This window comes from Pristis pectinata, chromosome 6 (assembly GCF_009764475.1).
Source record: "Pristis pectinata isolate sPriPec2 chromosome 6, sPriPec2.1.pri, whole genome shotgun sequence".
Taxonomy (NCBI): domain Eukaryota; kingdom Metazoa; phylum Chordata; class Chondrichthyes; order Rhinopristiformes; family Pristidae; genus Pristis; species Pristis pectinata.
Genome location: NC_067410.1, coordinates 18,197 through 43,349, shown reverse-complemented (window position 1 = coordinate 43,349; position 25,153 = coordinate 18,197). Strand labels below are relative to the sequence as shown.

Genomic DNA, 25,153 nt, shown 5'->3' with positions numbered 1-25,153 from the left:
CCAGCAACTTCTCTACTGGATTGAATACTACTGACATTTATCACCATATATGGTAATGGCAGGACCTTCAATACATCCCTTTAATCCTGCACATTCTATACACAACTGACAAAGAAAGGCAGAATTTAAAGCAAAGAGCAAACTCCATTTGTCCCTAGCTGCATGCCGTAATATCCCCACAAGGCTCAGACAACACAGTACAATATCCTTGCTATCCCTTGGTGCACAGTGTAGCATTCTTGCACTCCACATTGTTATGTCTGCCTGCCTAGACCTGCACAATGTAATATCTGCCCATCCTTGAATACAATGGAGAGGGCAAATTGGATCCAAAACTGGTCCTCTGACAGAAAGCCAAGGGCATAAATTAATGGATTGTTTTTGTGACAGGAAGGTTGTTCAGATTAGGATTCTACAGCGTTCACTGCTTGATCCTTTATTGTGAAGAAAATTAATAATTCAAGACGCAAATGTAAGGGGCATAATATAGTAGTTTCTGATGAAACAAAAATTGGCCATGTGGTTAACAGTCTGGCAGAAAGCATCAGACGAGAAAGCTATAGATGGTCTGGTCAGTTGGGCAGAAAAAGAACAAATAGGATTTAATCTACAGAAATGCAAGATAATACACTGGGGGAATGAAACTAGACATGGGAGGAAATTGAACGGTGTGGAGGAACAGAGAGATCTTCAAATGTTTGTCCTTAATGATAGCAAGGTGGTTAAAAAGACATATGGATACTTTCGTTTTTAGTCACGTCATAGAATAAAAGAGATGGGAGGATGTACACATCAGAACTCTATGTTGAAGTTAACAGTTTAAGATAATCAGCCTTTCTAATCCGTACCATTAACTCAGTTTGTTTCCCTTTCCACGGACAGTGCCTCACTTGCTGTAATAGTAGTAATAAAACAGAAAATTCAGGAAACGCTCAGCAGGTCAGGCAGCATCAATGGAAAGAAGAATAATTAACATTTCTGATTAAAGACCCTTTGTCAGAACTGGGAAAGTAACAAGCTTCAAGAACAGCAATTGTCCTCTCCGCTTCCACTGTGTCAAGACCCCTCAGGATCTTATCTGTTTCAATCATTCCCCCGTGTTATTCTAAACTCCAGTGAAAGCAAGCCCAGTCTGTCCAACTTTTCCTCACTAGAATACTTGCACAAATTTAGGTATCATTCTGGTAAATCTTCTCTGAACTGCTTTCAATGCCTTTACATTTTTCGTTAAGTAGGGACAACAGTGCACACATGCTGTTTCACCATATAACTGTCCTATACAACTGAAACATAACCCCTCTACTTTTGAACTCAATTCCCTTTGCAGTAAATGAAACATTTTGTTAGCTTTTCCAATTATGTGTTGTTCGGATTACTAGCCTTTTGCAAATTATGCAGCAGATATCCATATCCCTTTGCATCCTCTGACCATTTGGATAATGGGCTTCTTTTCTATTTTTCCTGCCAAAAAAAAATTCACATTTCCAACACCTGCAGTTTTCAATATCTCACATTTCAGGAACTGTTAATTTTCATCATTCACCTCCTTCCACTTACAGCTCCTCAAAACATACAAGCTGCAATTTGAGTCACAGAGCACGGAAACAGGCCCTTCAGCCCAACTCATCCATGCTGATCTAAACTAGTCCCATTTGCCTGCGTTTGGCCCATACCTAAACCTTTCCTATCCAAGTACCTGGCCAAATGTCTTTTAAATGTTATTGTATCTGCCTCAATTACTTTCTCTGGCAGTTTGGTCCATATGCCCACCACCCTCTGTGTGACGCTGCTGCCTCTCTGGTCCCTTTTAAATCTTTCTTCTTTCACCTTAAAGCTATGCTCTCCAGTTTTTTTTATTCCCTTTCCCTGGGAAAAAGACTGCGCATTCACCCCATCTATGCCCCTTGTTATTTTATACACCTCTAAGGTTAACCACCAGCCTCTTATGCACCAAAGGAATAAAGTTCTAGCCTGCCCAACATCTCCCTATAACTCAGGCCCTCGAATCCTGGCAACATTCTTGTAAATCTACCATCTTCCTGACACCATTTGCATCAGTTTCTCTTGGTCCATACTCTCACAGATGTTTTATTTGCACCATCCCTTCCCCTTCTCTATAAATTAAGATGTGCTTGTTTTCTAACTGCTTAATTTTCAGAGAGTCAGACAGAACAGAAGTAGGCCCTTTGGCCCATGTCAACGGCAGCTATCAAGAACCAATACATGCTAATCTCATTTAGCAGATATTGTCTGAAGCTTACTTGGCGATTCAAGATATTCTTAAATGTTCTGAGAGTACCTGCCTCCACAATCTTCTCAGGCAGTGCATTTGAGATTATAATTACCCTCCAAGGGGAAAAGAAATTCTTCCTTGAATATCAAATAATCGGTGTCTTTTTCCCCAGGGTGGAAATGTCAAATACTAGAGGGCATAGGTTTAGGGTGAAAGAGGGAAAGTTTAAAGGAGATTTATGAGGCAGATACTTTGAAACACAGAGTGGTAGATGCCTGGAACACACTACTGGGGAGGTGGTGGAAGCAGATACATTAGCAACGTTTAAGAGACATTTAGACAGGCACGTGAACAGGCAGGGAATGGAGTGATATAGACCATGTGCAGGCAGATGCAATTAGTTTAAATTGGCATCAGGATTGGCACAGACATCATGGGCAAAAGGGCCTATCCTGTGCTGTACTGTTCTATATCCTTAAAGCCTCTTAGTCCTCACCTCAAACCTATGCCCTTTAGTCTTAGACATCTTTGTCATTGGGAAAAGTTTCTCATTACCACCTTCTGTATGCCTCTTAATTTTGTAGACTTCTAGGTCTCCACTAAGCCTCCTCTGCTGCAAGCCTGGCCTATCCAATTTCTCCTCATGACTGAAATATTCTATTTAAAGAGACACCCAGGTGAATCTCCTCTGCACTATCTCCAATGTAATCATGTCTTTTCTATGGTGTGGTCAGGTCCTTCCACTAATGTGGGCAAGGTCGTTTATCTGATATATTAAATGAAAACAAAAAAATCAGCAGGTCAAGTAGAACTCTGATGCAGGGTCTTCCACCTTAAATCTTATCTCCATACCTTTTTCCACAAATTCTGCCTGACCTGCCAAGTGATTTCAGTACTTCCTATTTTTATTTGAAAACTGCACACAACACTCTGGAGCCCACAGTTGGAGTACTGCCTATGGTTCCCATCACATTTCAAGAAACAATACGATTTTGTCCAGAGCACACAAGAACGGCAGTCTACATCGTGCCCCAAGGGGATATGAAGCCCGCACTATACTCTGTGATCAACAACCTTGAAACGAGATACCTCTTCATTACAGCTGGTGACTACAACCAGGCCAACTTCAAGAGTGTGCTACTGAAATACATCTCCTGTACCACCAGGGGCCCAAACATCCTCGACCATTGCTACACAACCAAAGATGCCTACCAATCCATCCCTGTCCTCACTTTGATCAATCAGACTACCAGGCTGTACTCCTTCTCCCTGTGTACAAACAGAAGCTGAAACATGAGGATCCAGTACAGAAAGTTGTAAAGTGCTGGTCTGAGGAAATAGAGGAGCTTCTAATGCAACTGCTTTGAGTCAGTAGACCGGTCCATGTTTAAAGACTCAGCAGCCAACCTAGATGAGCATATGTCACATTGTCATAGACTTTGTCAGCAAGTATGTCGAGGACAATGTACCAGAAAGGACAATCCAGGTGTTCCCAAACCAGAAACCATGGATGAACCCAGAGATCCACTCCCTACTGAAGTCCAGGACTGTAGCATTCAAATTGGGGGGACCAATTGAGATATGACCTGGTGTGGGACTCGATTTTGGACTAGTATTGTCTCTTGGCATCCCTGATAGCTTTACAGGAATTCCAAGAGACAATACCAGTCCAAAATAGAGTCCCAGACCAGCCGTCAGTTGTGGCAGGGCTTACATGCTGTAAAACTACAAAACTAAGTCAGGCAGCATCGACAACAGCGCATCCCTTCCTGATGAACTTACCACATTTTATGCATGCTTTGAACAGAATGGGAATGGAATGTCACCACCTGCTCCGACAGCCTCCATTGCTCTTGTACCCACAGTCACTATTGTAGACGTCAGATCAGTCCTTAAATTTAAAGCCAGATGGAGTCCCTGGCTGTGTCCTTAGATGCTGTGTAGATAAGCTGGTAGGGTATTTACAGACGTTTTTAACTTCTCCCCACTTGCAGTCTGTTCTTCAGGAAGTTAGGGATCCAGTTGCAAAGGGAGGATCTGAGTCCCAGGTCTTGGAGTTTGGAGAAACAAAGGACTACAGATGGCTGGAATCTAGATGAAACACACTATGATGCTGCAGGAACTCAGCAGGCCAGACAGCATCCATGGAGCTCTCCCTGCTTCAATCTCAGGTTCCCTCCTGTTTTAAGAAGACCACTATCATCCCGGTACCAAAGAAAAGCAAGGTAATATGCCTCAATGACTACCGACCAGTGGCTCTGACATCCACCATCATGAAGTGCTTTGAGAGGTTGGTCATGGCACGCATCAACTCCAGCCTACCAGGACCCATTGCAATTAGCCTATCGGCGAAACAGGTCTACAGCAGATACCATCTCCCTGACCCTACACTCAGCTCTGGAGCATCTGGACAGTAAAGACACATACATTAGACTATTGTTTATTGACTACTGCTTTCAATACAATAATTCCAAGCAAGCTTGTCACCAAACTCCAAGACCTAGGACTCAACACCTCCCTCTGTAACTGGATCCTTGACTTTCTAACAAACAGACCGCAATCAGTGAGGATAGGCAGCAATACCTCCGGCACGATTATTCTCAACACTGGTGCCCCACAAGGCTGCATCCTCAGCCCTCTACTCTACTCCAAATATACTCACGACTGTGTGGCCAGATTCTGATCTATCTACAAGTTTGCAGATGATACCACCGTTGTAGGCCGTATCTCAAACAGCGATGAGTCGGAGTACAGGAAAGAGATAGAGAGCTTAGTGGAATGGTGTCATGACAACAACCTTTCCCTCAATGTCAACCCAGGACATCCTCTCTTCTCTCCTCTTCCATCGGGTAGAAGATACAGGAGCCTGAGGGCATGTACCACCAGACTTAAGGACAGCTTCTACCCCACTGTGGTAAGACTATTAGAACCATAGAAAACTACAGCACAGAAAACAGGCCATTTGGCCCTTCTAGTCTGTGCCAAAACATTATTCTGCTAGTCCCATTTACCTGCCCCCAGCCCATACCCCTCCAGCCCTCTCTCGTCCATGTATCTATCCAATTTACTCTTAAAAGTTAAGAGCGAGCCCGCATTTATCACATCAGATGGCAGCCCAATCCACACTCCCACCACTCTTTGAGTGAAGAAGTTCCCCCTGATGTTCCCCCAAACCTTTCCCCTTTCACCCTAAAGCCATGTCCTCTCGTACTTCTCTCTCCTAATCTAGGTGGAAAGAGCCTACTTGCATTAACCCTGTCTATGCCCCTCATCATTTTATAAACCTCTATCATATCTCCCCTCATTCTTCTCCGCTCCAAGGAATAAAGTCCTAACATGCTCAGTCTTTCCCTGTAACTCAACTCCTGAAGACCCGACAACATTCTTGTAAATCTCCTCTGCACTCTTTCAATCATACTGACATCCTTCCTGTAGTTCGGCGACCAGAACTGCACACAATATTCTAAATTTGGTCTCACCAATGACTTATACAACCTCACCAAAACGTTCCAACTCCTATACTCAATACTTTGATTTATAAATGCCAGGATGCCAAAAGCCTTTTTTACAACCCTGTCTTCCTGTGACTCTACTTTCAAGGAATTATGTATCTGAACTCCCAGATCCCTTTGTTCCTCCGCACTCCCCAGTGCCCAACCATTTACTGTGTATGTCCTGCCTTGATTTGTCCTTCCAAAATGCAACACATCACACTTGTCTGCATTAAATTCCATCTGCCATTTTCTGGACCATTTTTCCATCTGGTCCAGATCCCTCTGCAAGCTTTGAAAGCCTTCCTCGCTGTCCACTACACCTCCAATCTTAGTGTAATCCGCAAACTTACTAATCCAATTTACCACATTATCTTCTAGATCATTGATATATACAATAAACAACAATGGCCCCAACACAGATCCCTGAGGCACACCACTAGTCACAGGCCTCCAATCTGAGAAACAACCATCCACAACCACCCACTCAGCCAATTTCGAATCCAGTTTCCAACCTTTCCATGGATACCCATTGACTGAACCTTCTGAACTAATCTCCCATGTGGGACCTTGTCAAAGGCCTTACTGAAGTCCATGTAGACAATATCCACAGCCTTACCTTCATCTACTTTCTTAGTGACCTCCTCAAAAAACTCCACAAGATTCGTTAAACACGATCTACCACGCACAAAGCCATGCTGACTATCCTTAATCAACCCTTGGCTGTCCAAATACTTATATGTCCTATCTCTCAGAACACCTTCCAATAATTTACCCACTACTGATGTCAGGCTCACTGGCCTGTAATTAACTGGTTTACTCTTCGAGCCTTTCTTAAACAATGGAACAACATGAGCTATCCTCCAGTCCTCTGGCACCGCACCCGTGGCTAAGGACATTTTAAATATATCTGCCAGGGCCCCTGCAATTTCTACACAAGTCTCTCTCAAGGTCCGAGGAAACATCTTGTCAGGCCCTGGGGATTTATCTACCTTTATTCGCTGTAAAGCATCAAGTAACTCCTCCTTTTTAATCTCTATATGTTCCATGACACTAGTGCTTGTTTCCCTTCCTTCCATATCCACGATGCCAGTTTCCTGAGTAAATACTGATGCAAAAAAAACTGTTTAAGACCTCCCCCATCTCCTGAGGCTCCACGCATATACGACCACTCTGATCTTCTAGGGGACCAATTCTGTCTCTTACTATCCTTTTGCTCTTAATATACCTGTAGAAACCCTTTGGGTTTACCTTCACATTATCTGCCAAAGCAGCCTCATGTCTTCTTTTTGCCTTCCTGATTTCCTTTTTTAGTATTTTCTTACATTTCCTATACTCTTCAAGTACCTCATCCGTTCCTAGTTGCCTACACCTGCTATACACCTCCCCCTTTTTCTTAACCAGCTCACCAATATCTCTTGAAAACCAAGGTTTCCTATGCTTGTTACCCTTGCCTTTAATCCTGACAGGAACGTACAAACTCTGCACACTCAAAATTTCGTCTTTGAAGGCTTTCCATTTACTGAGCACATCCTTGCCAGAAAATAACTTATCCCAATCCACCCTACCTAGATCCTTTCTCATTTCCACAAAATTGGCCTTTCTCCAATTTAGAACCTCCACTCGAGGACCAGACCTATCCTTATCCATAATTATCTTGAAACTAATTGCATTATGGTCAATGGACCCAAAATGCTCACCTACCCATACTTCTGTCACCTGACCTGCCTGGTTCCCTAACAGGAGATCAAGTATTGCATTCTCTCTCGTTAGTACCTCTATATATTGATATAGAAAACTTTCCTGAACACATTTGACAAATTCCAAGCCATCCAACCCTTTCACAGTGTGGGAGTCCCAGTCATTATGTTGAAAGTTAAAATCCCCTACTATTACAACTTTCTGTTTCTTATATCGGTCTGCTATCTCCCTACAGATTTGTTCCTCCAATTCTCTCTGACTATTGGGCAGTCTATAATACAAGCCTATTAGTGTGGCCACACCTTCCCTGTTCCCCAGCTCCACCCATATGGCCTCTGTAGATGAGCCCTCCGGGCTGTCCTGTCTACGCACAGCTGTGATCTGTTCCTTGACCAGTAATGCCACTCCTCCCCCTTTCATCCCTCCCCCTCTATCACGTCTGAAACAATGGAAGCCCGGAACATTAAACTGCCAGTCCTGCCCCTCCTGCAACCATGTCTCACTGATAGCAATAACATCGTAATCCCATGCGCCAATCCACGCCCTAAACTCATCCACCTTACCTACGATACTCCTTGCATTGAAATAGATGCACCTGACAGTTCCCTTATACAATGAGATGGACTATGACCTCACGATCTACCTTGTTATGACCTTGCACCTTATTGCACTGCACTTTCTCTGTAGCTGTGACACTTTACTCTGTACTGTTATTGTTTTTTTTACCTGTACTACATCAATGCACTCTGTACTAACTCAATGTAACTGCACTGTGTAATGAATTGACCTGTACGATCAGTTTGTAAGACAAGCTTTTCACTGTACCTCGGTACAAGTGACAATAATAAACCAATACCAATAGAAAAGCAGGCAGTCAATGTTTTGGGTCAGGACCCTTCAAACAGACTGCAAATCAGTAAGGATAGGCAGCAATACCTCCAGCACGATTATCCTCAACACTGGTGCCTCACAAGGGTGCATCCTCAGCCTCCTCCCTACTCTACTCCCTATATTTTCATGCCTGTGTGTCCAGATTCTGCTCTAACTCCATAGAACCATACAGCACAAAACAGGCCCTTCGGCCCACCATGTTGTGCCGTCTATCAAACCACCCTCACACTACCTAACCCCTTCCTCCCGCATATCCCTCCATCTCACATTCCTCCATACACCTATCCAACAAACTCTTGAACCTGTCCAATGTATCTGCCTCCACCACCACCACCCCAGGCAGTGCATTCCATGCACCAACCACTCTCTGGGTGAAAAACCTCCCCCTGCATCTCCCCTGAACCTACCACCCATAACCTTAAAGCCATGCCCTCTCGTCTTGAGCATTGGTGCCCTGGGAAGGAGGCGCTGTCTACTCTATCTATTCCTCTCAATATTTTATATAACTCTATCATGTCTCCTCTCATCCTCCTCCTTTCCAGTGAATAAAGCCCTAGCACCTTAAGCCTCTCCTCATATTCAATACTCTCTAATCCAGGCAGCATCCTGGTAAATCTCCTCTGCACCCTCTCCAACGCCTCCACATCCTTCCTATAATGAGGCGACCAGAACTGAACACAGTACTCTATGTGTGGCCTAACTAGAGTTTTGTAAAGCTGCATCATCACCTTGAGGCTCTTAAACTCAATCCCGCAACTTATGAAAGCCAACATCCCATTGGCCTTCTTAACTGCTCTTTCCACCTGTGAGGCAACTTTCAATAAACTGTGAATATGAACCCCCAGATCCCTCTGCTCCTCCACACTGCCAAGTACCTTGCCATTTACCCAGTACTCTGCCCTGGAGTTTGTCCTCCCAAAGTATACCACCTCACACTTCTCCGGATTGAACTCCATCTGCCACTTGTCAGCCCAGCTCTGCATCCTATCAATATCCCTCTGTAAGCTCCGACAGCCCTCCACACTATCCACAACACCGCCGATCTTAGTGTCGTCCGCAAACTTACTAACCCAGCCCTCCACCCCCTCCTCTAAGTCATCTATAAATATCACAAAAAGTAGAGGTCCCAGAACCGATCCCTGTGGGACACCACTAGTCACAGCCCTCCAATCCGAGGGCACTCCTTCCACCACAACCCTCTACTTTCTACATGCAAGCCAATTCCTAATCCACACAGCCAAGCTTCCCTGGATCCCTTGGCCTCTGACCTTCTGAAGAAGCCTACCATGAGGAACCTTATCAAACGCCTTACTAAAATCCATGTAAACCACATCCACTGCACTACCCTCATCAATCATCCTGGTCACCTCCTCAAAGAACTCTATCAGGCTTGTGAGGCAAGATCTTCCCTTCACAAAGCCATGCTGGCTATCCCTAATCAGTCCATGATTCTCCAGGTGTTCATAAATCCTATCCCTTAGAATCCTATCTAACAGCTTACCCACCACAGACGTGAGACTCACCGGTCTATAATTCCCTGGACTATCCCTATTACCTTTTTTGAACAAGGGGACAACATTCGCAACCCTCCAATCCTCTGGCACCATCCCCGTGGACAACGAGGACTCAAAGATCCTTACCAGCGGTTCAACAATCTCCTCCCTAGCCTCTCGAAGCAGCCTGGGGAAAATCCCGTCAGGCCCCGGAGATTGATCTGTCTTAATATTATTTAACAACTTCAACACATCCCCTCTCTTGATATCTACAACCTCGAGAACATTACCCCTACCAGCACTCCCCTCCGCATCATCAAGACCCCCCTCCCTGGTGAATACCGAAGAGAAGTACTCATTGAGAACTTCTCCCACTTCCACCGCCTCCAGGCACATTCTCCCACCTTTGTCTTTAATCGGACCTACCTTTACCCTAGCCATCTCCTACCCTTCACGTACGTGAAAAAGGCCTTGGGATTTTCCTTAACCCTACTAGCCAACGCCTTTTCATGTCCCCTTCTAGCTCTCCTCAGCCCTTTCTTAAGTTCCTTCCTCGCTACTCTATATTCCTCACGGGCCCTGTCTGAACCTTGCTGCTTATACCTCATGTACACTACCTTCTTCTCCCTAACAAGTCATTCCACCTCTCTCGTCACCCACGGTTACTTCACCCTGCCATTCCTTCTCTGCCTCACCGGGACATATTTATCCCTAACATCCTGCATAAGATCCCTGAACATCGACCACATCTCCATGCTACATTTCCCTTCAAAAAGGACATCCCAATTTACACTCCCAAGTTCTCTCCCTATAGCCTCATAGTTTGCCCTTCCCCAATTAAAAATCCTCTTGTCCTCTCTGCACCTGTCCCTGTCCATGACAATTTTAAAGGTTATGGAGCAATGGTCACTGTCCCCCAAATGCTCACCCACCAATAGATCCTTCACCTGTCCTGGTTCATTTCCTAAAACTGGATCTAACATGGCATTCCCTCTAGTCGGCCTGTCAACATACTGTGTCAGGAATCCCTCCTGGACACATTTAACAAATTCCTTCCCATCTAAACCTTTGGCACTAAGCAGGTTCCAGTCTATATTTGGGAAGTTGAAGTCTCCCATTATAACAACCCTGTTATTTTTGCTTCTCTCCAAACACTGCCTGCCAATCTGCTCCTCTATATCTCTACTGCTACCGGGGGGCTTATAGAATACTCCTAGTAGAGTAACTGCTCCTTTCTTGTTCCTTAATTCCACCCATACGGACTCTAGAGATGATCCTTCTACAACATCCATCTTTTCCACAGCCATAACAGTGTACCTGACCAGTATCGCCAACCCCCCTCCTCTTCTCCCCCCTTCCCTATCCCTCTTAAAACACCGAAAACCAGGAATATTCAATATCCACTCCTCTCCTGACGTCAGCCACGTCTCAGTAATAGCCACGATATCATAGTCCCCCATACTTATCCAAGCCCTCAGCTCATTCCCCTTATTCCTGACACTTCTTGCATTTAAGTAAACACACTTCAGTCCATCTACCTTACTACTTTTATAGCCTGTACTCTGCTTCTCCTTCCCCAAAGCCTCTCTACCTGTCAGATCTAACTTTTCCTCATCCCCTTCTTCCTCTGACCTACTCCTCCGGTTCCCTTCCCCCTCACAAGCTAGTTTAAACCCTCCCGAACCACCCTAGCAAATCTTGCCACAAGGATATTGGCCCCCTTCTGGTTCGGGTGTAACCATCTACAAGTTTGCAGATGACACCACCATAGTGGGACGTTCTAAAATAATGATGAGTTGGAGTACAGGGAGGAGTTAGAAAGCCTAGTGACTTGGTGTCATGACAACACCCTTTCCCTCAATGTCAGCAAAAGAGCTGGTCATTGACTTCAGGAAGGGGGCGATGCACATGCTCCTGTTGACATCAAAGGAGCTTAGGTCATGAGGGTTGAGAGCAAGTTCCCAGGAGTGAATATCACCAATAGTCTGTCCTCGCCCAACCACGTAGATGCCATGGCCAAGAAAGCTCACCAGTGCCTCCACTTCTTCAGGAGGCTAAAGAAATGTGGCATGTCCCCTTTGACCCTCATCAATTTTCATAGATGCACCATAGAAAGCATCCTATCCGGATGCATCACAGTTTGGTATGACGACTGCTCTGCCCAAAACATCAAGAAACTGAAGGAAGTTGTGGATACAGCTCAGGAAACCAGCTTACTCTCCATGGATTCTGTCTATATTTCTCATTGCCTCGGTAAGGCAGTCAGCATAATCGAGGATCCACCCATCCCGGACATTTTCTCTTCTCCCCCCTCCCATTGTTTTCCCTTGTACTACCTTGATAAGCTGATGTGATGAAGTGATCTGTATGGATGGCATACAAAACAAAGTTTTTCATGGTACCTTGATACATGTGACAATAATAAACCAATTTAATTTACCAAGACGTGGCACTGCTCGGCACAGGCGGGGCTGCTGCATAGCATCAAGCAGTGCTTCAGCACTCATTTCTCTGGAACTCTGACAGATAGCAGCGCTAAAATTCATGACTCATGACAAAGCCTGGTAATTATTTTCAGCAACCATATCTTCAGTATTTCATCACATCCTACATAAAGTGAAAAGCACTTGTATTTTGCAGGGTAGTTTATCTTCAACATAGAACAGTACAGCACAAGAACAGGCCTTTCAGCCCACCACGTCTACGCCCAACATGATGCCAAATTAAACTAAACCCCTTCTGCCTGCAGAAGATCCATAGACAAGATCCTTTCCCTGTATATTCGTGTCTCTATCTAACAGGCTCTTAAATAGAAAACAGAACAGTACAGCACAGCACAGGAATAGGCCCCTTGGCCCACGATGTTGTGCCGAACCAATTAAGCTAGTAATTAAATGCCTAACTCATCTTTTCTGCCTACACATTTTCCATATCCCTCCATTCTCTGCACATTCATGTGCTTAACATGGAACGCAGAACACTACAGCACAGTACAGGCCCTTCAGCCCACAATGTTGTGCCGATATTTTATACTGCTCTAAGATCTATCGAACCCTTCCCTCCCACGTAGTGCCCTATTTTTCTATCATTCATGTGTCTATGTAAGGGACTCTTAAATGTCCCTAATGTATCTGCCCCCACAACCTCTGCCGGCAGTGCGTTCCACGCACCTACCACTCTGTGTAAAACAAAACTTACCCCTGACATCCCCCTTGTACCTTCCTCCAATCACCTTAAAATTATGCTCCACCGGTTAGCCATTGTAGCCCTTGGAAAAAGTCTCTGACTGTCCACTTGATCAATGCCTATTATCATCTTGTACACCTCTATCGTCACCTCTTGTCCTCCTTCTCTCCAAAGAGGAAAGCCCTGGCTTGCTCAACCTGTCCTCATAAGACATGTTCTCCGATCCGGGCAACATCCTGGTAAATCTCTTCTGCACACTCTCTAAAGCTTCCACATCCTTTCTATAATGAGGCAACCAGAAGTGAACACAATACTCCAAGTGTGGTCTGACCAGAGTTCTATAGAACTGCAACATCACCTTGCGGCTCTTGAAAATATCCCAACTAATGAAGGCCAACACGCCATACGCCTTCTTAACAACCCTATTGACCTGTGTGACAACCTTGAGGGATCTATGGATGTGGACCCCAAGATCCCTCTGTTCCTCCACGCTGCTAAGAGTCCTGCCATTAACCTTGTATTCTGCCTTCGAATTTGATCTCCCTAAGTGTATCACTTCACACTTATCCGGGTTGAACTTCATCTGCCACTTCTCAGCCCTGCTCTGCATTCTATCAATATCCTGTTGTAATCTACAGCAACCTTCTAGACTATCCACACCACCACCAACCTTTGTATCATCAGCAAACTTACTAACCCACCCTTCCACGTCCTCATCCAAGTCATTTACAAAAATCACAAAGAGCAGGGGACCCAGAACAGATCCTTGCGGTACACCACTGGTCCAACCTCCAGAAAGAATACGCTTAAGATCTTCTTAAACATCTCTATCATATCTGCCTTCATCACCATCCCTGGCAGTGCATGCCAGACACCCACCACTCTGTATAAAAAAAAACTTGCCCTGCACAGCTCCTTTGAACTTACCCCCTCTCACCTTAAATGCATGCCCTCAAGTATTGGACATTTCCACCCTGGGAAAAAAATACTCGCTATCTATTCTATCTATGCCTCTCATAACCTTATAAACTTCTATCAGGTCTCCCTCAGCCTCCGCCGCTCCAGGGAAAACAACACAAGTTTGTCCAACTTCTCCTTATAGCACTAATCCAGGCAGCATCCTGGTAAACCTCTTCTGTATCCTCTCCAAAGCCTCCACATCCTTTCTATAATGGGGCGACCAGAATTGAATGAAATACTCTAGATGTGGCTGAACCAGAGTTTTAGAAAGATGCAATATAACTTCCTGACTCGCGAACTCAATGCCTTGACTAATATAGGCAAGCATGTCATACTCCTTCTTTATCACCCTATCAACCTGTGTAGCTACTTTCTGTGAGCTACTGACTTGGACCCCAAGATCTCCCTCTGAACATCAACACTACTAAAGGTCTTGCCATTAACAGTGTACAGTCCCTTTATGTTTGATCTCCCAAAGTGCAACATCTCACACTTGGCCAGACTAAACTTCATCTGCCATTTCTCTGCCCATATCTGCAATTGATCTATGTCCCACTGTACCCTTTGGCAATCTTCTGCACCATCTACAACACCACCAATCTTTGCATCGTCTGCAAATTTACTAGTCCACCCATTCAGATTTTCATCCAAGTCATTTGTATACATCACAAGCAGCAGAGGTCCCAGAACAGATCCCTGCAGAATACCACTAGTCACGGACCTCCAGCCAGAATAAGTCCCATCGACCACTACCCTCTATCTTCTACGGGCAAGCTAATTCTAAATCCAAAAGCCCAAGACACTGTGATCCCATGCACCTTAATCTTCTGGATGAGCCAACCTTGTCAAACATATTACTAAAATCCATGTAGACATCATCCACAGCTCTATCTTCATCAATCACATTCATCACCTCCTCGAAAAACTCAATCAAGTTGCTAAGACATGACTGGTCACGCTTAAAGCTATGCTGACTGTCCCGAATTAGGCCCTGGTTTTCCAAATGCTCATAAATCCCATCCCTATAGCTTCCTTATCACTGACACGAGACTCACCAGTCTATAGATTCCAGAATTATGCCTCTTTCCCTTATTAAATAATGGAACAACATTAGCTACTTGCCAGTCCTCTGGGACCTTGCCTGTGGTGAGAGAGATCTTAGTTAAGGCCCCAGCAATCTCATCTCTTGCCTCTCTCAATAACCTGGGGTATATCCCATCAGGCCTTGGGAAATTATCCACCTTAATCTTCTTTAAGAGACCCAATACTACCTTTCTTTATCTCAAAATGCCAAAGCATATTAGCACATTCCACACTGATCTCCCTATCTCCACGTCCTTCTCCTTGGTAAATACCGACGCAAAGTGCTCATTTACCATCTTGCTCACATCTTCCGCCTCCAAGCATATGTTCCCTCCTTTATTCTAGAGTGGTCCTACCCTCTCCCTAGTTATCCTCCTGCTCTTGATGTATGTATAGAATACCTTACGATTCTTTTTAATCCTACTTGCCAAGGGCTTTACATGGCCCATCCTGGCTCGCCTAATTCCCTTGAGTTCTTTTCTAGCTTCTTCATAACCTTCAAGGGCTCTGATGTAAGGTTCAGGAAGCTAACATAAACTTCCTTTCTCTTCTTGACTAAATTCACCACCTATTCAATCATCAAAGGTTCCCTTACCATCTTTGCCCTTCCTTCTTACTGGAACACAACTGTCTTGTACTGTGTAGTTGATCTTTAAACACCCTCCACATAGCAGATGTGGACTGGCCCAAATACAGCTGTTCCCAATTAACTCTCACTAGTTCTTGCCTAATACTTCCGTAATTTCGTCTGCTCCAATTTAATACTCTCCCACAAGGTGCATACTTATCCTTATTTATAGCTATTTTAAAACTGAAGGAGTTGTTCTCCCACTGAAAGGTCAGTCACCTGACCAGGCTCATTTCCCAATTCCAGGTCCAGTATGGCCTTTCCTGTAGGTGGACTATCCACATACTGATTTAAGACATCCTCCTGGATGCACCTAACAAATTCTGCTCCATCTAAACCTCTTGCACTGATGAATTCCTGGTCCGTATTAGAGAAGTTGAAGTGACTCATGACAACAACCCTGTTGTTTTTACATCTTTCCCTAATCTGCCTGTATATCTGTTCTACAATGTCCTGGTGGCTATTGGGGGGTCTGTAGTATAATCCCATCAATGATTGCACCTTTCTTATTTTTGAGTTCTATCCACATAGACTCAGTGGATGAGCCCTCCATTATGCCTCCTCCAGTGCAGCTGTGATATTGTTCCTGATTAATAGTGCAACCCACCCCCCACTTTACCTCCCTATCTTTTCTAAACAGCAAAATCCTTGAACATTAACCATCCAGTCCTGTTCCCCTCTCAACCAGATCTCTGTAATGGCCACAGCATCATGTTGCTATATCTGCTTCCACCACCTCCACTGGCAGCACTCTCCAGGTGCCTACCACTCTCTGTGTAAAAAAAAAACTTGCCCCACATATCTCCTTTAAACTTTCCCCCTCTTACCTTAAGCCTATGCCCTTTAGTATTTGACATTTCCACCCTGGGAAAAAGATTCCGACTATCGACGCCATCTATGCCTCTCATAATTTTATACAGTTCTATCCAGTCTCCCCTCAGCCTCCGACACTCCAAAGGAAACAACGCAAGTCTGTCCAACCTCTCCTTATAGCTAACACGCTCTAATCCAGGCAGCACTCTGGTGAACCTCTTCTGCACCCTCCCCAAAGCCTTCACAGTCTTCCTGTAATGGGGCAACCAGAACTGCATACGATACTCCAAATGTGGCCCGACCAAACTATTATATAGCTTCACCTTGATTTCTTGACTCTAACACTCAATACCTCGACCAATGAAGGCAAGTATGCCATATACCTTCTTTACCACCCTATCCACTTGTGTTGACACCTTCAAGGAGCAATGGACTTAGACCCCAAGATCCTTCTGTATATCAGTGCTGTTAAGGGTCCTGCCATTCACTGTATACTTTCCCCTTAAGTTTGACCTCCCAAAGTGCAATAACTCACACTTGCCCGGATTAAACTTCACCTACCATTTCTTCACGCATATCTGTAACTGATCAATATCCTGCTGTATCCTTTGACAACCTTCTTCACTGTCCACAACTCCACCAGTTTAACAAAGTGTCTTTCATTGCCTTTCACACACAAGGAAGGTATATTTATTTTCCCCCACTCTGCTTGGTTGTCAACAGCAATAAAAAGTTGGAGACAGGAAGGAAAATCTAAGAAAAACTTGACTTTTATTACCATACTCTCCAAATCGAAGAGAATCCCAACGTTGCCATTCAACTAGGACACCTACTGTTCGCACTCCAGCATAGATCAAGAGCATACCAAGTGTGGCATCCAGAAGGAAATTAATCAGATACCTAAAGCAAAAACAGAAAATTATTAGTCAAGAGATGCAGAGCAATTAAATTTCAGCAAAAACATTTATTAAAATGTATTTAATTGTGGTACATGTGAATCCGGACAAAACCTCATCTGTTGCTTACCTCTGGCCTATTCCCTTTTCCCCACGGTATCCTACAAAGGACTAGATTTATTGAATTCATGTTCACAGCTTGCTGTAGCAATGTTTTTTAAATGAAAATACACGATTCCTTTTGGTGGAGAAGTTGAAGACTGGAGGTCACAGGTATAAATTAAGGGGAAAAGAATTAAAAGTGACGTAAGAAAAATATTTTCTTTAAAGACGTTGGGAGTGGAATCTGGATGCACTGATTGAGGCTGTGGTGGAGATGGGTTCCAAGTATAGGAAATGGATAAATATATGGTAGTGAAAAATTTGGAACAAAATGACATAACAACTTTTGAGAGAGCCAATGTGAAGATGATGGGAGGAATGGACCCCTCCAACATTTGCTGCCCACCACAACAGTCTTTAAGAAGGTGGTGGCAAATTCCTCCTTGAACTGCTGCACCTTATGCTGAAGATATTTCCACAAAGCTACTGCCAAGGAAGTTCCAACATTAAGACCCAGGAATAGTGAAGGCTTAATATATTTCAAATTTAGGATGAGCTGTGACTTGAAGGAGAACCTACAGGTGATGTGCTGTCCTTATCCTCTCTCGTCATCAAGGTTGTAAGTTTGGGATGAGCTGTCGGAGTAGTCTTGACTTGTTGCTGTGTTGGATTTTGTGGATGACATACACTCCATCACTAGTCCATCTTTGCTTGCAGTGAATGAGTACTTCAGTTGGTGAATGGCTCCCCCGGATGGTCTTGAGATTCTTGATTGCTTTGGGAACTGTACTCATTCAGATAAGAAAAGAGTACTCAATTACACACTTGTGCCTTGTATTTGTCCGAAGTGCTTTTGGAAGTCAACTGGTGAGTGACCCTCTGCTTCCTATTAGCCAGCCAATACTCTACAGTCTTCCAACTCAACTCCCATTCACCTCCCCTACCTGGTACTACCTGCCTGTCATTTTACACCCCTCCTCAGTTCACCAATCACCTCAGAATCCTTTCTTGCCACTCCCCTTCTCCTCTCCAAGCTGGCCATCTTGTCTCTTCACTTTCAGTCCTGATGCAGGGTTTCAACCTGAAACGTCACCAATTTCTTTCCTCCCACAGATGCTGCTTGACCCGCTGAGTTCCTACAGCAGATTGGTCCAGATTCCAGCACCTGCAGTCTCTTATGTCTCCCTCCAAAGATATTGGTGCTCCTCCAGTTTAAGTGCAACCTGTCGCCAAAAGAAATTTAATAAGGTGCTGCAGAAAATAAAAGTAGTTGGTAATATCTTGGCATGGCTAGAGTATTGGCTGGCTAACAGGAAGCAAAGGGTATGAATAAACAGATGCTGCTCGAGTCCCAATTTTTACGATTTAATTGATAACTTGAACAAATTCACTGTAGGTATGGTTGCTAAATTTGTTGATGAAGCAAAAATAGGGAGGAAATTAAGTTGTGAAGAGGAGTCTACAAAAGGGATGTAAATAGTTCATGGGTGGGCAAAAATCTGGCAAATGAAGTGTAATGCGGCAAAATGTGAAATTGTATTGGTATTAGTTTATTATTGTCATTTGTACTGAAGTACAGTGAAAAACTTGTCTTGCATACCATTTGTACAGATCAATTCATTACACAGTGTGTTGAGGTAGTACAGGGTAAAAACAATACAGAATGCAGAATAAAGTGCCACATCTACAGAGGAAGTGCAGTACCGTGCAGGTAGACAATAAGGTGCAAGTTCACAACAAGGTAGATTGTGAGATCAAGAGTCCATCTTCTTGTTTAAGGGACTGTTCAATACTCTTATAACAGCCGGACAAAAGCTGTCCTTGAGCCTGGTGGTAAATGCCCTCAGGCTCCTGTGTCTTCTGTCTGATGGGAGAAGAGAGAAGAGAGAATGTCCCATGTGGGTGGTGTCTTTGATTATGCTGGCTGCTTCATTGAGGCAGCAAGAAGTACAGACAAGAGTCCATGGAGGGGAGGCTGGTTTCCGTGATTTCCTGGGCTGTGTCCACAACTCTCTGCAGTTTCTTGCAGTTCCAAGCAGAGCAGTTGCCATACCAAGCTGTGATGCATTCAGATAGGATGTTTTCTATGGTGCATTGATAAAAGTTGGTGAGTGTCAAAGGGCACATCCCAAATTTCTTTAGCCTCCTGAGGAAGTAGAGATGCTGGTGAGCTTTCTTGGTCATGGCTCTACGTGGTTGAACCAGGACAGGCTATTGGAACTTGAAGCTCTCAACCCTCTCAACCTCAGCACCACTGATGTAGACAGGTGCATGTGCACCATCCCCCTTCCTGAAGTCATTGACCAGCTCTTTTGTTTCACTGACATTGAGGAAAAGGTTGTTGTCATGACACCATTCCACTAAGCTCTCTATCTCTTTCCTGTACTCGAAGTCGGAGTTATTTGAGATATGGCCCACTATGGTGGTATCATCTGCAAACTTGTCGATGGAGTTAGGGCAGAATCTGGCCATGCAGTCATGAGTATATAGAGAGTAGAGTAGAGGGCTGAGGACGCAGCCTTGTGGGGTACCAGTGTTGAGAATAATTGTGCTGGAGGTGTTGCTGCCAATCCTCACTGATTGCAGTCTGTTGGTCAGAAAGTCCAGGATCCAGCTGCATAGGGAGGTGTTGAGTCCCAGGTCTTAGAGTTTGGTGATGAGTTTGCTTGGAATTATAGTACTGAAGGTGGAGCTGTAGTCAATAAACAATAGTCTTAAAGTAGGTGTCTTTACTGTTCAGATGCTCCAGAGGTGAATGTAAGGCCAGGGAGATGCCATCCACTGTACACCTGTTCTGGCTGTAGGTGAATTGCAGTGGGTAGAGGTTTACCAGAAGGCTGGAGTTAATGCGTGCCATGACCATCCTCTCAAAGCACTTCACAATGGTGGACGTCAGAGCCACCGGTCCATGTTGTCAAAATGGTGAAAAACTGCAGACCTCATTGATACAGAGAGATTAGGTATAATTCACAACAAGCTAGTGCATTATTCACATAAGGCCAGTTGCCAGTAGAAAAGCTTTCAAAATATTCTAACTTATTGCACAGGGAATTGATACTAAAAGTAGTGAGGTTACACTTCACTATATAGCCCACTGGTGAGACCAAGCTTAGAGCATTATGCAAAGCATTGGTCTCCAAATTCAAGGATATAAATGTGTTAGAAGCATTTCAAAAGGTTTACTGGACTGATAACTGGAATGGGTGAATTGTCTTGAGGACAGGTTGAACAGGCTAGGCACAAATCCTCCGGAATCTGGCACAGTGAAAGATGATGTGATTGAATCATGCAAAATATGACAGGCCTTAACAAGGTGGATATGGAAAGGATGTTTCCTTTTATACGTGAAACATCACTGATTTCAGATAGGCGAGTTGATATTTTTTCCTTCCAATGTCTTTTCCTCAAAAGGTGATGGAAGCAGTCTTTGAATATTTTTAAGGCACAAGCAGGTAGACATGATAAGCAAGGTGGTGAAAGGCGACACAAGAAACTGCAGGTGCTGGAATCTGGAGCAATCTGTCCTGATGCAAGGTCTCTATCTGAAATGTTGACTATCCCTTTGCCTCCATGGATGCTGCCTGACCTGCTCCAGCAGCTTGTTTTTTTCTGGTGGAAGTTAACCACAGGTTGATGGAAATGTGGAATTGAGGTGAGCCATAACAGTGTGGAATGGGGCCAACTCCTGCCTCTAACTTATGTCAGCATGCAAATACTTGGGTAGAAGTACCACTGGTTCTGAAGTGCCAATTTTCAGCACCATGGAATTTGTCTGGTCTCAAGTCTTTGTATCCAGTGTTCTCAACCATTTCTTGACATTACATGGACGACACAGAATTGACTGAAGACTGGATTCTTGATAGTTGGGATCTCAGGAGGAAGCCAAGATGAAACATTCACTCAGTCCCTCTGGTTTAGATTTACAGCCAATACTTCAACCTTGTTTGACAACCTGGTGCAGTGTTCTGCCATGAATGGGGATGGTAGATTTTCTGGGACCATCCTAACTCCCACTAGGTTTTTAATAGTTTAGCACCATTCATGATTGTATGCAGCATGATTGCAGAACTTTGAATCTATCCACTGGTTGCAAGATCACTCAAATGTCTGTAGCATGATGTGCACCAGTGACTTGTTCTGCAAGGGCAAAATTTTACATTTTACATCTGTGAATTTAATTGTCACAGTAAACTCCAGTCTGCAGTTCCTAAGAGCACATTTGCAAAACTATGGAACGTGTGAATTAAATGCCTTTGAAAAATAGCAACATTGAAAATGTATGTGTTTGTCATATGAAAATCCCAACACTCACAGTGAACATGGGTCCTCTTCAGTCAGGTCTGACAGGTAGACATTGGCAAAGTGGATAAATAGCATGCCAATAGCCTGTTTTGATGTATCCAAAAACCTGCAAAAGCAATGCTCAACTATTAGAGATGGTTTGATAGGAGTTTCAAAAATAGACAGTTGAGGTGAACAGCAGCTAAAAACATTGGTGTAGACCCATTAAAATCTGAGGGTTTGAAAACAGTGTGAACAGTTGCCATGACCTCAGCTATGCGATCAATAGCTTTAGACAATTACTGCGAGGTTAAGGGCAATTCCACTGCTTTTTAAACAGCACTGGGAGGAGGCAGGGAGTGAGCAAGGCAACAACAATGTATGCACAGAAACAAAGAGTGCCATGTGTGTGAAGTGGTGTCTGTGGGGGGTTTGAGCGGAAGAAGAGAGGGGGCACCAGCATGTCCATGGTATGCAGACTGGGGGATGGAGGGAGCAGCGTTGGCCTACAGGCAGCAGGGGTTGGAAGGGATGGACTAACTTGCAAGCAATAGTAGAGGAACAGGGATGGCTGGGTGAGAGGGTGGTGGTCTGTTTTGAGGGAAGTGGATGGGGATTTCTGTGAAGTAAAATGGGATTCCATGAATGATGAGGGGCAAAAAAGGGAATCAGTTGCCATTTCTAACTGCAACAATCCTAAACACTTTAGCCATGCCCTTTAAACCGTACAATCTCATTGGCTGGTACATTACAGCAAATTCTTTGCTGCCCCAAGATTGTCAGTCATTTGCGCACTGGACAGTGCTGTTGATTCCATCTTGGTTCAGGGCCAGCACATCAGCAAGGTATGGGACAATACAGGGGCGCCCCTGACACATGCAGCTGGCTGCAGTGACAAACATTGCACTGACAGCATCAAGCCCATCCCGTCCCCCAACTCCCCAGCTTGCTGGCTGTCAAATGTGCCATTTCAATACTATGTTTGCAAATGCCTTTGACATTCATGAAAATTCAGCACACAAGACCAAATATTAAAAAGGCAATTAAAATCACTTAACAAAACAATATTAAAGTGGGATACAGGCACTGTACTTGTACCTGATTAACCAGGCACATTATTAATTTGCTCAGTTAAGGGAGTAAGTGCCAGAAGATCTGTTGCAAATCTTGGCACAGACACGTTCCATTGTTCACCACTATTTGATTTTCTTCTGGTAGCTTAGTGCTCAATTAGCTATTTGGAAAATCATACTGAGAGCATCTTTCAATATTATTACTTTATGTTATGAGTAGGGTCTCGACACCTATTCAGTGAAAGGAAACTTACAATAATAAATGCTGAACGCCATTCACAACATCCCTTGACAACCCAATAATGAACTACCGATGGTGCTGAGACATAGTTCCGAAAGCTCAGCCTTACAAGCACTCAATACTTGCCATATCTTCCATGGTCGCCTCTCATACTTTGGCTCTCGAAAACGTTTCACTGCAAAAGAAAGACAACGGATTACAAAGATGAACCTCAACTGTTTCTAAATGTTTTCCATCAAATCAATGAAAGCAGAAAATTTAAGTTCATTTTGAGAAATTATGATCGATGAGGACAAAGATAATAATGTAATCCACATGGATTTTAATAAGGTACATGGCATTCTAATCAGAAAACTAATATTCTGTGGAACTGAGGGAAATTGTCAAGTTGGATCCAAAACTGGATCAGTGACAAGAAGCAGAATAACAGTCAATGGAGGTTCCCGTGAGTGGGTTGCTACGTTGGCGTTTTGGGTTCTGCAGGCAGCATGAAGTTCCAAAACAAAAATCATCTGCAGTCCTTTGTTTCTCAAGAAACTGCACGTGCTGGAAATCTAGCAGGCACAGTAGTGTAGTGGTTAGCGTAACGCAATTACAGTGCCAGCAACCTGGGTTCAATTCCGGACGCTGTCTATAAGGAGTTTGTACATTCTCCCTGTGTCTGTATGGGTTTCCTCCAGGTGCTCCGGTTTCCTCCCACATTCCAAAAGACATACAGGTTAGGAAGTTGTGGGCATACTGTGTTGGCACCAGAAGTGTGGCGACATTTGCAGGTTGCCCCCAGAACACTCTACGCAAAAGATGCATTTCACTGTGTGTTTCGATGTACGTGTGACTAATAAAGATATCTTATCTAAAATAAAAACAAAGTATGGAAATACTCAGGTCAGGTCACATCTGTGGGAAGAGAAATAAAACTAATGGTTCCAGTTAACTGTTTCTGCAATATCAATTCTCTGGTCAGATGGGCATAAAGAATGGCAAATGGTATCTAATCTTGAAAAACGTACACAAAGCAAAATACACAAGGTAGATGCAGAAGTAAAAAAAAGAGCTGCTGGAGGAACTCAGCAGGTCGGGCAGCATCTGTGGAGGGAAATGGACAGTCAATGTTTTGAGTTGAGACCCTTCATCTGGACTGAAGGTTAGATCGCCAGTATAAACAGGTGAGGAGGGGTGGAGCAAGAGCTGGCAGGTGATAGGTATGTCCAAGTGGGGGGGGGGAGGTTATAGGCAAATAAAGTAGGGAAGGGTGGAAATAGCGACAGTGGCTGGGAAGTGATGGGTAGAGGCAACAAAAGGGTTGTAGATGATGGATTCTGATAGGAAAGGAAGGTGCATCAGGAACCAAGTAAGGGAGGTGGGGAGGGCAGATGGGAACATTTGGGAGAGTGAGAGTGTAATGGGCAGATGAAGTGGGTGGAGGAAGGGAAAGATGGTGGGGAGATGGGGGAGCTGGGTAGATCAAGAGAGAAAAGGGACAGGGGGAGGCAGATTACCTGAAATTGGAGAATTCAGTGTTCATGCCATCGGGTTATAAGACTACCCAGGCGGAATGCAAGGTTCTGCTACTTTGCATTTAGCCTCACTCTGACAGTGGGCTGACAAACAGACAGGTTGGTGTGGGAATGGGGAGGGGCATTAAAATGGCCGGCAGCCAGAAGCTCCAGATGGCCAGGTGCTTGGCAAAGCAGTCGCCTAGTATACACTTGGTCTCACTGATGTAAAGGAGGCCACTTTGAAATAAACAAGGTTGGAGGAGGTGCACTTGAATCTCTGCCTCACCTGGAAGGGCTGTTTAGGGTCCTGGGTGGAGGTGAGGGAGGAGAAAAAGGGACAGGTGTTGCACCTTCTACAATTTCAGGGGAAAGTGCCTGGGGAGGATGTGCAAACCAGGAAGTCATGGAGAGAGTGGTCCCTGAGTAAAGCAGAAAGGGCTGGGAACGTGAAGATGTAGCTGGCGGTGGGATCATGTTGTAGCTGATGGAAATGTTGAAGAATGATGTATTGGATGCATTGGCGGTGGGTTGAAAAGGCAAGGACCAAAGGAACTCTATCCCTGTTCTGTCTGGGGGGAAGTG

General features: G+C 44.3%; 1 protein-coding gene across 2 annotated transcripts in view; it reads right to left on the bottom strand.

The window, feature by feature from the left end:
- stimate (STIM activating enhance) overlaps positions 1 to 25,153 on the bottom strand; it is an 88,789-nt gene that overhangs the window by 50,659 nt on the left and 12,977 nt on the right. For both annotated transcript variants that reach the window (XM_052017648.1, XM_052017647.1), the window contains exons 2-4: positions 23,199 to 23,247; positions 21,790 to 21,885; positions 17,258 to 17,379 (exon numbers count right to left, since the gene is read on the bottom strand). In XM_052017648.1, the coding sequence (XP_051873608.1) occupies positions 17,258 to 17,379; positions 21,790 to 21,885; positions 23,199 to 23,247 (267 nt within the window). The remainder of the gene's footprint in view (positions 1 to 17,257; positions 17,380 to 21,789; positions 21,886 to 23,198; positions 23,248 to 25,153) is intronic.